The sequence below is a fragment of the Stegodyphus dumicola genome, chromosome 8, assembly GCF_044657685.1.
Source record: "Stegodyphus dumicola isolate Sdum_Otavi_A_Nest chromosome 8, ASM4465768v1".
Taxonomy (NCBI): Eukaryota; Metazoa; Arthropoda; class Arachnida; order Araneae; family Eresidae; genus Stegodyphus; species Stegodyphus dumicola.
Window position 1 is genome coordinate 16,486,022 of NC_140775.1, and position 15,780 is coordinate 16,501,801.

The 15,780-nt window shown below is 30.8% G+C and overlaps 1 protein-coding gene across 1 annotated transcript; it reads left to right on the top strand.

Moving 5' to 3' along the window:
* The first annotated feature begins 5,951 nt into the window (after positions 1 to 5,951).
* dlt (codanin-1 like protein dlt) lies at positions 5,952 to 14,588 on the top strand. Its single transcript, XM_035368073.2, has one exon. The coding sequence runs from the start codon at positions 6,231 to 6,233 to the stop codon at positions 9,858 to 9,860; it is 3,630 nt and encodes a 1,209-aa protein (XP_035223964.1). The 5' UTR covers positions 5,952 to 6,230; the 3' UTR covers positions 9,861 to 14,588.
* Positions 14,589 to 15,780: the final 1,192 nt, after the last annotated feature.

Consider the following 15,780-nt stretch of genomic DNA (forward strand, 5'->3'; position numbering starts at 1 on the left):
TAACGGAAGATAATAGAAAGGTGATTGTTATCAAGTTAATCACTTTGATCTCCACTCTGGCACTTCAAGTAACAGATAAACACACTTCTGGTTATAGCAATCATTACATCAGTAATAGCCAAATTCTATATACACTAAAAATAGTTTAAAACTTGTGCTGGATAAGTCTATTTATCAGACATTATTTATGTGTATTTTCTGTTGTCTCCATTGCAATGAAAATTTAGTGGCTCACTGGAAAACTTGTGACCTGGTGACCACCTTCGGACCTTGACCAACTTTATGGCTCATAATTACTGTTCTGTCCATTCAAACAAACAAATAGAAAAAAAAAAAAAGACCTTTATGACAAAAGTCTATATGGCTGATATTTACATCCTCACAGCCAGCAGATACTATTCAGCAAAATGAAGATCAAATAAAGCATATGGATACATGAGCAATCAAACATGTGCGAGTTGTTTACTGTCCCATAGAACACTCGGTAATACACCTAAAACACATTAATTATACCAACTCTAGAAATTAGGTGGTGCACATCATGAGTTTGTTTTATGTGATTATGGCAAAGCTTCGTAGGATATCTGCCTAACAAGAGGGATCCCTTTGTAGAAGATTTTTTAAAACTGGCTCGTATACCAGTTACAAATGGGGCAAACCAAGGAAAATTTTATTTCTGAAATTTAAGTAATTTTATTTCTTAAATTGAGTCATGTAGCCAGCCCGTTTGCGGCATTCTAACCTGAGACAGAACTACCAGTGTTCAACGACACTTCGGCCACTAGTAGGCCCGTGCAATTCATTATGTAAACAGACATGAAGGTGATAATCAGTTGTGCACTGTTTTAAGTAATCAAATGTTATAAATGCACAGCTGTTACATTTCTTATTATTTATTAGTCATGTTTTTATTACGTAGATCATACATATGATATAATTATGAATTAACCCAATAACAAAATGTGTACACTCTTTAGTACTCAAATACTCATCAATTATTTTTCAACTGATTATTACATACCCATAATAATTTGCAAAGAACTGATAACTATAGTTGCTGCCAATTACATAATCGTTATCTGAATTAAAAGTAACTTCAAATAAACTTTTTGGCAATGTTCATTTTTGTATTTATACATACATATATATACACATCTAATAAGTCATATATTTACATACAGATAGAGAGATGCGATGGTTTAAAAGTTGTTAATATATATTTATTAGTATTAATGTAATGAAAAGATTTATATTAATGAATGTATATACAAATGTTTTTCATCATGCATAATAATAAATCCATAAACTTCCAATGTTTCAATATGTAGCATTTACAATAAAGTATAGTATCTAATCTATTTATAATTAAAAAAGTATTTCATTAATAACATGAAAATAATAGACAAATTTAATGAGTATTCTCATTATTACATAAGCTATACTTTTCTTTTTTATGCATCTTTTATGCTGTTTAAAATGTGTCACTGATTATGCAATTAACAATTTTAAAGATAAGTAATTAGGAGAAAAGCCGCGCACATACAAACGGATTTAAAAAATTTATTCAACTTAAATTTAAGAAATAAAATTCTATTATATAACAGTGATAATACACGACCAGCACGAAATACGACAAATTTGGCGAACGTTTGGCGACGAACAATTTGTAAACAAATCCGAAGTGCAAGAACGTCGTAAAATACTGTAAACTCTGAAATTTCCACGATTATATATTTAATGAATATATACACATTTAAAAAATGACTCAGGCAGTTGTATTACAATAAAACAGCAATAATTAAATCGGCCTCGATTTCCACCGTCCATGACTTCACAGTGGGAGCCATCGCCATATTGAATGTTTCCCGTGATCCTTCAGAAGCAGAACTTTCGGCTGATTGGTTGAACGTTCGAGGAATACGTCTCCAGCCGGAACATTTTCGGAGGAGTTTTAAAATGTTGCTCGTAGCCGGGACATGTTCCTCCTAGCTAGACGAAACACTTCTCGGAAGCCTGCCGCTTAAAGCCGTGCTACTAGAATATCGTTTCTCGGAATTGTCCCGGGTAAGCGCGCGCGTCCATAGAAGTGATAGGGCCATTAGGTATAAATCGATCTCCCTCTCCACCGTAGTGGTATTATTTCTGAGAAAGCGCTTTAAAGCCTACCGTATCACTTTTATGACATTTGTATCAGCACATGTGTCAGGATCCTCGAATGTCAGACTGTAAAACATATGTACACAAAGCCGAGAGGCCGTCATACAACTTTCAACAGTCCGACATTACCGTAGACTCTGATAACACCCACTCACGAAGTACAACCAAATGTTCATCATTGGTTCGTCGTTCCATATCAACGTGTCATTAATACAACAAGAACATTTTGCATTTATTGCCAAGATCTTCATATTATAATCAGAAACCTGCAAAATATTACTGTTGTGCATAGAGATCCTATCTAAAGACTTAAACAAGAATACAGGAAATATATGCTATCAATAACAGGAAATGTAATGTTTATCAGGATTTTAGAAATACATATGTTTGATAAATTTTAAATGTATTTTGAAACTTATTAGCTAAATGATAATAATCGACTTAATATGAAATAATATTCTGCAATATAAAATTATTGAGGAGTGTTAGTTAAAATCTTTTGGTTTACTAAGAAAATAAATTACATAAGCATTATACAAATATCATTTCAAATTTATGGAAAGATACATTTTTATAACATTATGAAAGCTGAGTTATTATTCGAAACTAATCCTACTTCAGAAAATTCTCAATACACAATTTTATAGTTTTACATATACGTAACAATTATGAGCACAATCTCATAAAAATTTATTAACATAACCTTCTCATTTGTGGTGTCAAAAATCAAGATCCGAAAGAGATTAAAATGTAACACCTACTGATTGTTTTTGTAAACTGTATTAATCTATCACATGAGAAACTTGCAATATTTTTACATGATGCTTCTAAAATAGCATAATAATATACTGGTAAAGTAAAATGGATTAAAGAATACTCTATTTTCAAAGAATTTCATACCAATATATCCTTCATAAGAAGAAACAGGGTATTCTACATCAATAGGTAAAAAATTACAATCCCTTTTCACATGAATTTTTAAGCACTATAATTAGATAAATATTAACAGATGACTTCAAGAATAACAAAATCTAAAATCCCAACAAACATTGTAATTCGTTTCTAAATAATACTGCAAATGAATTCAACTAGTTATCTTTTTCAGATCTTGATTTTTGACAAGACAACACAAATGAAAATTTTATGCACCAAAGATGTAATTTATTATGAAAACCAGAGAGAAATTTAGCTAATATATTCTTCTCTGTTTACTATTATACAATTCGGAACTTAATTCCAATTAAATTTTTCGAATGTTTCACGTGATACATAAAAATATTAAGAAGAAAATTCTTCGAGAAAAGTATAGACGAATTCATAAAAAATGTTTCTACAAGTGAAATTGATCAGTATAACAGAAATCACTACCCATGTAGAATATATAAACATAAATTATAGAATAATTGATTAAGTTATTTACAATTTTAGACTGAAATTTCAACAATTCAAAGTAACTTACTCTTAGCTCAGGCGGCAATCCAGTAAAAGGTAAGTCTTCGAATCCAGTCTACTTCGGAACATACTTTTTTGAATTGAATTACGATGATGTATTCAGTTTGAAAGACACTTCGTTAAACATTCATCCGACGCCATTACATTTCGATCGCAAGATTTTTAAACGGTTGCACATAAGCAGCCGAAAACCAGACGATCATCTACACCGCACGAAGTGGTTTCGATCGGTGCTCGAGGATTGCAAATTGTCGCTCCGCACGAAAAATCCGTCATATGTGACGTCACTCTCGTATCGAGATCTCGTCGCACGCAAGGAGGATACGGCCCTAGAAAGGAAAATGGGTTCCTTCTCTTATATATATAAAAAAAGGAACACATTTCCTTTTATTAAAGTATATATAAAAAAGGGCAGATTTTTATGTTCGCAATGTTTATCGTTTTCCTGAACGGTTGGAATAGTTTAAATGACTGATTTTGGGGGGCAAATCTTGTTTATTTTTATTTTTATTTATTTATTTATTTATTTATTTTGTAGTCTTGATTGTGCAAAACACATCATTCAGCTTAAAAGATGTGTTTTGCACAATCAAGACTTTAATTCATTCCCCTTTGAAAATTTTCATCTCAGAAAAGATAATAAAAATTAGACAGATAATTTGTGTGTAGAAAATTTAGACATGAAATAATTTAAATGCGATTAAATCAACTATTAAATAAACAATTAATCATATAATACTGGTTATTAACAATTTTGTATACCTGTTTATTTTTTTATGAAAATGCTTGGCATTTGCAGAACACAAAAATTATTTCAAAAAACTTTGAAATATTAATGCAAACACATTAATGAATTAAATTAAAATAAATAATGGGATGCAATTTAAAAGACTGAAATAATTTAATGTAAGGGATTTAAATTTAAAAATTTGCACACACAAATGATTTATCAGATTTTACAAGGTTTTATTTCATAAATAACTCTGGTTTTGAAATATGGCATTTGAACCTATAATCATGTGTGAATACTGAAAAGATGATGAATATATAAGGATAATATAATGTTCAGTAAGTTTTCTTATTGAAGAATAAATTCTGACAGTCCTATGCTATAAGACTAGGGTCTAAGTGTGCATAAAAATTCCTCTATTAAATAAATGAATTTAAGTGATTTCTGTAACCTTTTTGTCAATACATTAAAGATTTTTAACTAATTACACGTCCTGGCTTGCAATTAGAACCATCATTAAATCCCTATTTTATCTAATCCTGAACATTATCTTATATATAGATTGACCTTGTCTTTGGAACTGATAATTATTACTTGCAAATTATTCTCTTGCTGGTGAGCTATTAACAAGCCTTTCTATTGCTGAGTTAGGGTTAGCAACCTTCGCTCTCGCTACCGCCTGCTTTACGGAAATCGGGGTAGAATGCTGGTACCTGGGCTGATTGTGCGCATGCGCGAACGTGGGTGGTGTGAATAGCCTATTAGCTATTCGCACCTCGGTGCGATTAGCCACTGCGCCCCTTATCTCATTCATTTGCGCCCTGGCAGCTAAGAATGATGGTTCGGTAAAACCATGTGTAGTAACTATTTTCATTACCACTCAGAGAGCATTAAATCCGGAGGTAAGTGATGGTTCCGCTTCGCTATTAATACACATAAATTTATTTACACATAATACAATGGTTACAAACATTATTATTAGGCACACGCCTTTATTATTAGGTTTAACACCTTCGTTCTTCGATGAAATTGAATTTATAGAATAACAACAGAGACAACACGCTCGGAGCACCACCTAACGGCGCAAGCTATCAATTTATAACCCCATGGAAATTAGTCTTCTGAAAATTTTCAAATATAATGCTGATATTTCTTGTTTGACTTCTAAATTAATACTTGTTCGGCGTGTAAATAAAGTAATTTATCCTAAATAAATTACTTTATTTACACGCCTTTTTTATATATAGATATATATATAAAAATTTGCCCTTTTTTATATATAAAAAAGTAATTTATCCTAAATAACTTTATTTATTTAATATAAATTGTTTTTATTAGATACATTATTTTAGCACATAAGCTTTTTACGATCTATTGAAAATATCTGATTTCGTAAAAAGTAGCACAAGGAAATGATAGAGTAGCAAAAATTTCGCAAAATTGCAGCACATAAAGTCCCAAAGAATTGTCTAAAGTTTCGCAAATTTGCGAAAAATCGCATGTCTGGCAACACTGTTCAGGTGCGAATTTCCGATCACGTGGTATTCTGACAGCGCTTGAAATTATTTCTGGCAAGCCTGAACAGTATTGTATAGTATTTCAGTTGAACGCGAAAACTCGATCGTTTTATAAAATTATCATTGTATGTAGTGCTGTTACTATTGTGATATGCCGTGTTTAAATTTAATGAAACCTTTTAGATTGTTAAAAGAAAATGAAATTCCCCCTCCCCCGCTGCAAGCTAAAATAAATAAAGAAACTGAAGTTAAGACATCTGGCAACAGGCTCCGTATCTTTTTTAAATTTGGATTATTTGTTTTGATGTAGGGAGTGTTGCTGCTATGTATTTGTGATATTATGTGCTATTTTACTTTATTTACTTTAAAAGGAGATGATTCAGTTAGTAGTTTCCAGAATTAAAATGGCAGATATTTTGAAAGACGTTGTAACGGGCGAAATATGTTTGAACGATTTTATAGAGTGGTTAAAATACGACAAGTCGGATATTGAAAAACTTAGGTTAGTCGGAAATTCTGAATTTATTCCTTTCTTTTTAAATTACGTCAAAGATAAATGTTCCCAGGTGCTAAAGAGCGGAAAAGATGATTCAGTAGCTATTCAAAAAATTGTTAATAGCCGTTTTCCTGATACTACATCGAAAGTAAACAAGGACCATGCAAAAGAAAATGTGAATTATCAATACCCAAAATTTAGGGAATTAGGTGTAGGTGCTAGAAATAATGAACAGATTTATAACACTGATGGGATCAAAACCAAACCAACGGTTGTTTATCAAAATGGATATTCTCAACCGAAATCAATGGCTGTACACCAAAATGGATATTCCCAAGCAAAATCAACGATTATTCATAAAAATGAATATTCTCAAGCAAAACCAACAACTATTCATCAAAATGGATATTCCCGCGTGAAATCAGTGACCAGTTGCCATGATACATTTAAACAGTCTAGGAACTTTCACAAAATACCACAGAACATGAATTTAGGTTGTGCTCCATATTTGCATAAGCAGAAAGATTTTATAAGTTCTTTTCATAAAACAAAAACTAATCCACAGATCCCTGACATTAACAGTGTTGAAGCTTTTCCACCAGTAAGTGGAAACATTGATCATACCAGAGCACGGCGGAGAATAACACCAACACCGATTCAGGCTTCTGATAATAGTTCCTTAAGATTTGGGCATTCTTGCTTCTCAGCTCCAATGGAGAAGGTTCAGAGTGATGTGTTTAAAATGATGCCACAACAAGAACAATCATATTCAACCTTACAAGAAGAGAGAGACATGCTGAAATACACAAGAAGTGTAATGTCAAAACCTCCTAGTGTATCTTCTAACACTGCTATTAAAAAAAGTGTAATGCAGCCTGTAAACGTTGAGTATATAGTTCCAAATCCTGAGAACATATATTTTCAGGAGCAAATATTAATTATTGCAGAAATATATGGGTTTTTAATGAGTAATGCATTAGTATCGAATATAACATCAGAGTTATATTTTTTGTTTGAACTAGTCACTGCTAGAGTCAGCATTGAAGGTAAGCCTTCTGAAGATGATATTCTTTCTTCAGTCCATAACTGTGTTTACTTTGCTGTTTCCATCTTGAGTAAACATTGTTATTTACTACAAGTTTTAGATAATGCAACATTATCCTCTTTGTCCGAAATTCCATATTTATTTACATTTTCTCCACAGCTTGTTAACTTTCTGCAGGTGTATTTAGATGTTGGTGAATTCAGTCATAGTTTGGCAAAACAAGAAACAGTAGCCTCATTGAATTCGATAAACAGTGTAGCCTTTCAGGCAGAAGAAGACAGCCGATCGAATTTTATAAATGATAATACTTTTGTCAGTTTTAGAAAGCAGAGAGATTTATTTTATGAATTACTGCAGGAATGGCAGCAGAAGTCGATGGAATATGTCGATTCTAAATTCTATGAAAAATTTTCACGGAAGGCGAAGCTTCTTGTGAATCTTGGACCAAATACTGTAAATTTGTACCACTTAGCTAAATTATTCCATTCACAACTGATTGCTAGTTGTTTATATCTTGAAGTCAGTGAGGTTAAAGATGAATTACTACGTGATATTCAGAGGAATTTTCCTGGCAAATTTGAAAAATTGCAAGAAAGGTTTTTAATGCCATTTTGCAGTGGTGGACTCAATCCATCCCCTACATTTTATGGAATTCAGTCATTTTTTTATGAATTACTAAATGCTGCTGGTTCTGCGTGCCTGAACCAACATTTAACAAATATTCTTGTAAGTAATCTATTAGATTTAAATAATGTAGATATTTCTTTAGATGCTGATGTGACTTCCTTACTGGCTATAAAAGAGAAATATAGACTTTTAATGCACACGATGCGTTTGCTTGGTAAATTTCTCGGGTATTTACATTTCTCACCTTACAAAGTGACTGATACTTTACCTAGTAATGTTGTGTATAGTCAGCTTGCTACTCGTAAATATCATAAGCCTCCTTTGGATGTAGCAGAATTACTTATAGAATCTGTTAAAAATAATAAGATTATTTTGACCGTTCCTTGGGTTATTGAATTTTTGAGTATGATGGATCCTATAGCGTTAAATATTGAACACTATATAAAAACTTTACAAATTTTAACAGATATCTATCGATGGGAAGATTTTAAAGCTATACCTACAGAGAGCATTTTATTTGTTAGGCTCATTATTGGATGGCTGTTCGATGTTTTGGAGTATCCTAAAAAGTATGAATTGTTAATTAAACCGGAATCTTTTGAATACCATAAGAATTTACAAAGTTGTGGTATAGATTTCTTGGCAGTTGTTGACAAACAACTTATACGTTCCTGTTGTCCATATTTGATTGAATTTAGAGTTCTAATCTATAACTTTTTGAATGGTATCAAAAACAGAAACGGAGAAATACGTAAAATCACACCCTTATCAACCAAAATCGAGAAAACAAGTTCAGCTTCAGTCATTAAGAAACAACTTAATATTCAGCTTGAAGATAACTTCTTTTCCTATCATCCGCCTTCTGTTAAAAAGACTACGGAATTTGTTGCAGACAGAATGGCATCAAAGACTATAGGCAAAATACGTTCTGAAGTTACAGAATTGAAACTGACTGTTGTGAAAAATATTATGAGTGATAAACAATTTTCATCTATGTATGCTTCTAATGCTTTAAACAAAATTCAGATTGATGCAGTAATTGATGATAACGTGCTGCATGTTTATAACGACTTTCAGACTAAGTTACAAGATTTTCTAAAAGCCATTCACAAAAATATTGAAAATACTCTGCCGCTGTTGTTATCTGATGATACGAAGCCAGTTGTGTTGGATATGTGCAGCAAAGTTGCATATCGACTTGCAGCTGACAAAACTGCAGATTGGATTGATTCCAACTTATTGCTCGACCCAATAAAGTCTGATATTAAGAACAAATTATTTCATTTAAAGAGAGGTGAAGTTGAAAGCAAAGCAGATAAAAGTATTGATCTAAGTTACTGGATTCAGTTTCTAAGAAAGACAATTTTAGATGTGCATTCTAAATCAGAAAGCTTGACTGTTGATGTACTTACATCTGTAACTTTGAAAATTGCAACTCTTATTACAGATGAGAAGGTGAATACTATTCTAAAAAAGATTCTTTTATTGACAGTTGATTTGTATATAGCTGTAGTTGTACATGCTCCTGTACTCTGTTGCAGTAACATTTTGCAAAATTTTGTTTCATTGTGGTTAAAATTGCCTGAAAATGTTTTATGTGAAAAACTATTTTTATGTCCTAAAAATATAAAATTTCTGTTAACTAGTAAATCCTTGGAAATCAGTTGGGCAGCATACTTGCAAATCTTTGATGATTTGCTCAAAAGAAACATATTTAATGTTCAGCAGCTTCAGTTATGTTTAAAATGTGTAAATGAATTACAGTGGGAAGACAAACGTATGGAGAAAGTTTTAAGTGAGTTTAGTGACACTTTAACAAAATATTCACTAAGTTAAGCTTTTGGTCAGGACGCTGCCTGATAAGCTCTAATTAGTTATTATTTTATGAACAGAATTAAAATGTAAATTAATAAATTATGTACATATGTAATAATGATAAAAGCTTAAAATGACAAAGTATATAAATAAATATATGCAAACATTGAGACTGTTTGATGACAATTTATCAGATTTGTGAGTCATAATAATTAAAACTGAAACATTGTATAAATGTTTTATAAAATTTTATGTTTATTTGTATAAATATTTTGCATTTTCAAAATATAATAAGTATTTTATTTTAATGGAATTTTCAAATTTAATTCAGTGAATATAATTTCTTATTATATGTGTGTTATTTAAAGAGAATGAGGGGGAAAGACTATGTCTCCCTTATTAATAATTGTACATCTTGGAAATCAAGAGGAGAAAATTACACAGTGTACATTAATTATATCTGAAGACAGAAGTCAAAAAATTTTTTTAAAAAAAGGTGATATGAAGAGGTATACTAATATTATTGTATTTTTATATTTGAAAGACTAACTTACAATTATGATTTGCTGTACTTTTTACTCATCCATTTTATTTTCCTATGCATCCATATCTGTGCTGTTATATATTGAAGGTTCCTAAATATATGCAAATAATTATAATATATGCAGTCCTGGTAATTGAATGCAGGGACAGAGATATGCTAGATAATAGGGCTAAAATTTCCATAAAGAAGTGTTTACAAATAAAATTTATGAAAATGAGCATCTTTAAACATTTTTCTTTTAAAATCAAGTTGAAAACATTGTAATTTCAAATTCTTTTTTAAAAATGTATAAATTTTCAGAATACTTTAATCCATTGCAGATGTGATATACTGTCACCATAGTTATACATAAGTGAAACTCTGTTGTCCACAGAGGAGTTAAATATAGACATGTTGAGTTATCAAATAACAAGTAATGTGAAAGAAAATATGCTGGTTATTCTTGTTCTTAACTCGAGCTCTTATAACTTGTTCACTCAAGTGTTGGAGAAATTGAGCCATTTGCCTAATCATGTTATTCAGAAGTAGACCCCCTTTTATTTTAATCATTATGTAAAATGAGAAGTTTTTTTTTTTTTTTTGGTTGTGTATAACATAAAATATTTAACATTTTATAAGTTCTTCCTAATCCTGTAGTATCACTGCCTAGCACCTTACAGGCTTATAAATGTTCCAGCATCATGTTGCTCTGATACAATAATGATGCCATTAAAACAAGGTATAAACTACATGAATTTCTCGAAGTAATACAAATAGAATATACCTGTTCACAATTTCTTAACATTTGCTATACAGTCAAAAGTCGTTAATTCGGACTCTTCGGGACTTCGGTGATTCTGGATTATAGATCATCAGTTTAAATCGCGTAAGATGGCATGCAGAAATTCTAAAATTAAAAATATGAAATAAAGAACAATTATGATCTAAAAGGTATCAAAATTTACAAAAAAAAAAAAAAGCTTAATATTTATTTGTTTACTTTATTAAACATTTCTTTCAATGTAAGTTGTTTGCTTCGTTTTATGTGATAATACTTTCTCTTTAATTCTATAAACAGACATAATTTTTTGTTCACTTACAAAGTTTCGCTGTTCAAGTCCCGTTAATTGCTGTGCCGAGAATATCGACTAGCCAATCGAAATTTTTTCGTTTTCACTAACCTCTCTGTCACATTCTTCATGTCTTTATCCACTTTTTGCAGCAATTCCACTTTTTGTTTGATGGACATCAAAACATACTTTCGTTTTGTTCGATCCTTTGGGAGCTCCAGAATCGGAAATTCTATTTGACATAATCGAAAGTTCAAGTTTACTTTTATAGTATTGCTCTTACAGTCTGCAAAAAATAATAAGCCGGATCCAATTCGAAAATTAAGGAACAACGCAATCATCAACATTAACTGAAATAGATAATTTTAGCTTATACCGTTCGTTATACATAAAACGCTCACGCGAAAATGTATTCTGCGCTTGCGCACACGCAAATGCGCAGTCGTAAGAGGTCTTACGTGCACGCGTAATTGCCTATGCGCATGTGTCAACGCGGCGCATGCGCAGAAAGTTTTTAGCTTTGAGGTCCGTATTATAGATCATTCCGAATTATGGGTGTCTGAATTAACGACTTTCGACTGTACTAAGAATCTTTGTGCATCGAGCTGCATCCACTTTGTTTTATTGTCTGGGTCAAAACATTTTTAAATGAAAAGCAAGGGAAGACTGTTCCTTCAAAAATAATCTGATTAACGTTGAAAAAATATATTTCTGAGTAATTGTGACATGACTGAGTGCAGATTAACCATGAATGATGGATATACAAGTTCAAATTAGATTCTGTTACTTTCCATCATTTTCAACTTTAAAATATTTATTGTTAGTTGAATGTAATTCATTATTTTAAAGCAATCAGTTCTTTCTGCATATTTTTATCATTTAAATAAGTTGACTTGCAGGTATATTAAGTGCCTTAATTCATTCTCAGGTTAAATCTCTTTAAATGTGGGATATGTTATTCACAAGATCTGAAAATTATTATTGTAAATATAAGGTCTATGGATAATATTTATTATTGTCAACATAAGGTCTGTCTCTCTCTATATCATTTAAGGTTTTCTAGAACCCTCTTTTGAAATAATGAGAAGGGGGAGTTACATATTAAAACTAGACTTTTATACTTCTTTTTGATTGATAAATATCAAAATTTGAATACTTTTTAATAAAATGGAGCATTTCAAATATGATAGCTTGCCAACTTACTTTAGTGTGAAATGTTTGCCAATTTTCTCCTAATGCAGGATGGGCTTTCTAAACATGATATTAACATGTTTAGAAAAAATAATTGTAGAAGTGTGAATCTAAATGTTGCTACGTTCGTTTAGAAGATTGCCACCCCCATCCTCCAGTCTTATTAAACTTTTAATTACTCAAAACAGTATCCAAACAATACTCAATTTCAATGAAATATGTTCAAAAAATTATTGGGAAATTGTTATTCTGTGATAGACATATGCATCGTTTTGTCACCCTACTGCCTTCTTCAAACAAAAAATAAATAAATAAATAAAAAACAGTTGTTAACCATGTTTTTTAGATAATTATTTTTATACCATGCGTATGAGAGATAAAATATATATATTTTCTGAAATTTAATAAAAATGATAGAAAAAACTGTTTTATTTGCTGTAACAATATCTACAAATGTGTTTCTCTTATTTGTATATAGTTATCTCCTGATTTATTGGAGACAGTGTCCACAATTAATTCAAGAGCAGTAAAAAAAATCATAGTCGTTTAGAACTGAAAAATAAGTTAAGTTGGTTACATGAATTAATATTCAAAACGAAATGAATACATGTTAAATATTAGAAGGCCGAACATCATTAGAAATGAAGGAACTGAGTTATAAATGACATAATGAACAATATTTATTAAGCGAATTAGTATGAAATGGCACTATTGATAATCATAGTTTCTACATGATTTAACAATGCTTATATAGAAATGATGTGCTGTTGTGGCTACAAATATTTCCCAAATACAACAGAGTCTGCTAATCACTGCTGTTATTCGACTCTCTTTTTTTTCCCCTTTGTATTTTCTGAGGACATATTTTACGATTACAATTTGTCTATCATTCCACAATGAACAAGCTTAGTTTTTTATTTGAAAAAGCCCTATTTAATCAGGAGTTGATTTGTATCAGATGTAAGTACTGGAAGTATTTGTTAATGTGAGCTTCCCTCACCCAGATCCAGACACTAAACAAAAAAAAAAAAAAAAAGGTAAAAAACAGTAGTAAAATGTGGGCCAACAGCAGTTAACTCTAAGTTTTTACTTTGCCTTTTCTTTTTTAAAGAAAAACTTGATAACCCCCTTCCCTTTTTTTAAATGTGTGATGTTTACTTAAACATTTATACTTTCGTAATTTCTTTTTGTTTTTGTCCTGCACTTGGCTTTTAAATTCTTCTATTCTGACCTGCATTAAACTTTTTATTTGCGAGTTCATACTTTTTTCCTTTCCGTTTTGGGTGTCTATTTAAATATTTTGTGAATTGTCATACTGGCTGTGAATGAAGAAAGTTTATATGAAATATTTCCCTTTTTCTTACATAAGCAGTACTGTAATCTTCATTAATAATTTAACTTACCGCATTTTCTTTGTATGTATACCAGTTATGTACTATAATTTGTCTTTCATGTGTGTATGTGTAAATATTTGTTATCATTTTTTAAATAAGTCGGGCACTTTTGGATCTGTATATACTTTCTGGCTTTATGTTGTTTACAATTCTTTTGTGCCACATACCTTCAAATTAAAAGATGCACTTGAATATTTCATTTTTGAATTTTTTTATATGTATGTTTATGTGAGAGGGAAATAAATTTTGTATACTCTTCTGAAATGTACAAATTGCTTGGATAACAGAGAAATGATTCAAGGATTTATAATTTATACTGATTATTTGACGAAACATATTCAAAAACTTAAAAATCTGGTTATATGTTGTTAATTAAATTAATTTTTTATTTTTATATTTGTACTGGAAAAACACTTATGCTTATCAAGGTGATTTAAGTGCTCAAAGTGTTCTAATACTGTTTGATAATTTTTTAATAAAGTAAGATCTGCAGCCCTATTGATGTTTGTAAAAAATGTATTTAATCTGATTATCTGTAAATCTTTAAAATAAATATATTTTCATGCATTTATTCTTTGTTTTCAACTAAACAATTAAAAACCTGATATGGACACCACGTCTTACTTGTGTGGCCTATTAGATTACACACATTTTTTGCTACAATTCATTTAAGCTTACATCTTCAAATTATTCTAACAGGGTTCATACGGTCCTTAAATTTTTGGAATCGATTTTTGGTCCTTAAAAGTCCTTAATTTTGGCCAAAATCAGCAGAAGGTCCTTAAATTTAATCATCTGAAATTTCTGTCTGTTTTTATGACTGCCATTTTCAGTGTGAATTAGCATTTTGGAGGAATATTTTTGGCGATTCACTGACATATATGATTATCTTTTGAATGGGTTCATGGGTTATAATTTGTTTCTATTTCTAATATAAATGATGGGATACTCGAGTAAAAAGCAAGAAGTGAAACATAAGCATTTCAAAATTTATTTTTTCTAATAAAGAGCTCTTAAAAGCAAACAAGTTTTCGCTTTTGGGGATGTGAATTCTTTTCCAAATTTGGTGACTTGTCAACATTTTGGAAATTTTAAGATCAGTTTCTATAGAAAATTTGTCAACATTTTGGCGATTTTAAGATCAGTTTCTATAGAAAATATTTCGACAATTTTTTAAAACACCATAACATTGATAAATCTCATTAAAGTAATGGTAACATATTGAAATTATATTTTAAAAATAACATTAAAATAAAACATTTTTATTTTTTGCTGTCATATAAAGTTTCATTTTGACAACTTATTATACAATATTTTGAATCTGGAAAATAAACAAGGTATAATGATATTGTTACGTTATTTTCTTCCTTCACGTTCGTAAGGGGCTCATAGATTTGGAGTGAATAACGACGACACTTAATGAAATATCGAAACACACTTTATTTAGTCAATATTAATCAGGACAGCTCCAATAACACTTTTTATAGTCGTCGAAAATCTACTATAAACACGCTGGAACAATCAGTGACACAACCTTCACACTGTCAGGTAATAATGGTGGAGATAGCTTCACTGCAAAGCACCAGAGCACAGTTTCTGTTTGGTCGTTCTCAGAACTCCACGTACTCTCAAGACTATCCATGCAATGCACTCAACGATACACAAGATTATAGCTATTGACTCGGCACAGTCTAAGACAAAGTCCCTTGCCATTTTATGGCAACCCTAAAACTGCTTTGCGGGGAAGCTTTCTCACCGTGCCT

Coding starts and splice junctions, on each gene's coding strand:
- dlt (XM_035368073.2), top strand. CDS start 6,231: ATGATTCAGTTAGTAGTTTCCAGAATTAAAATGGCAGATATTTTGAAA.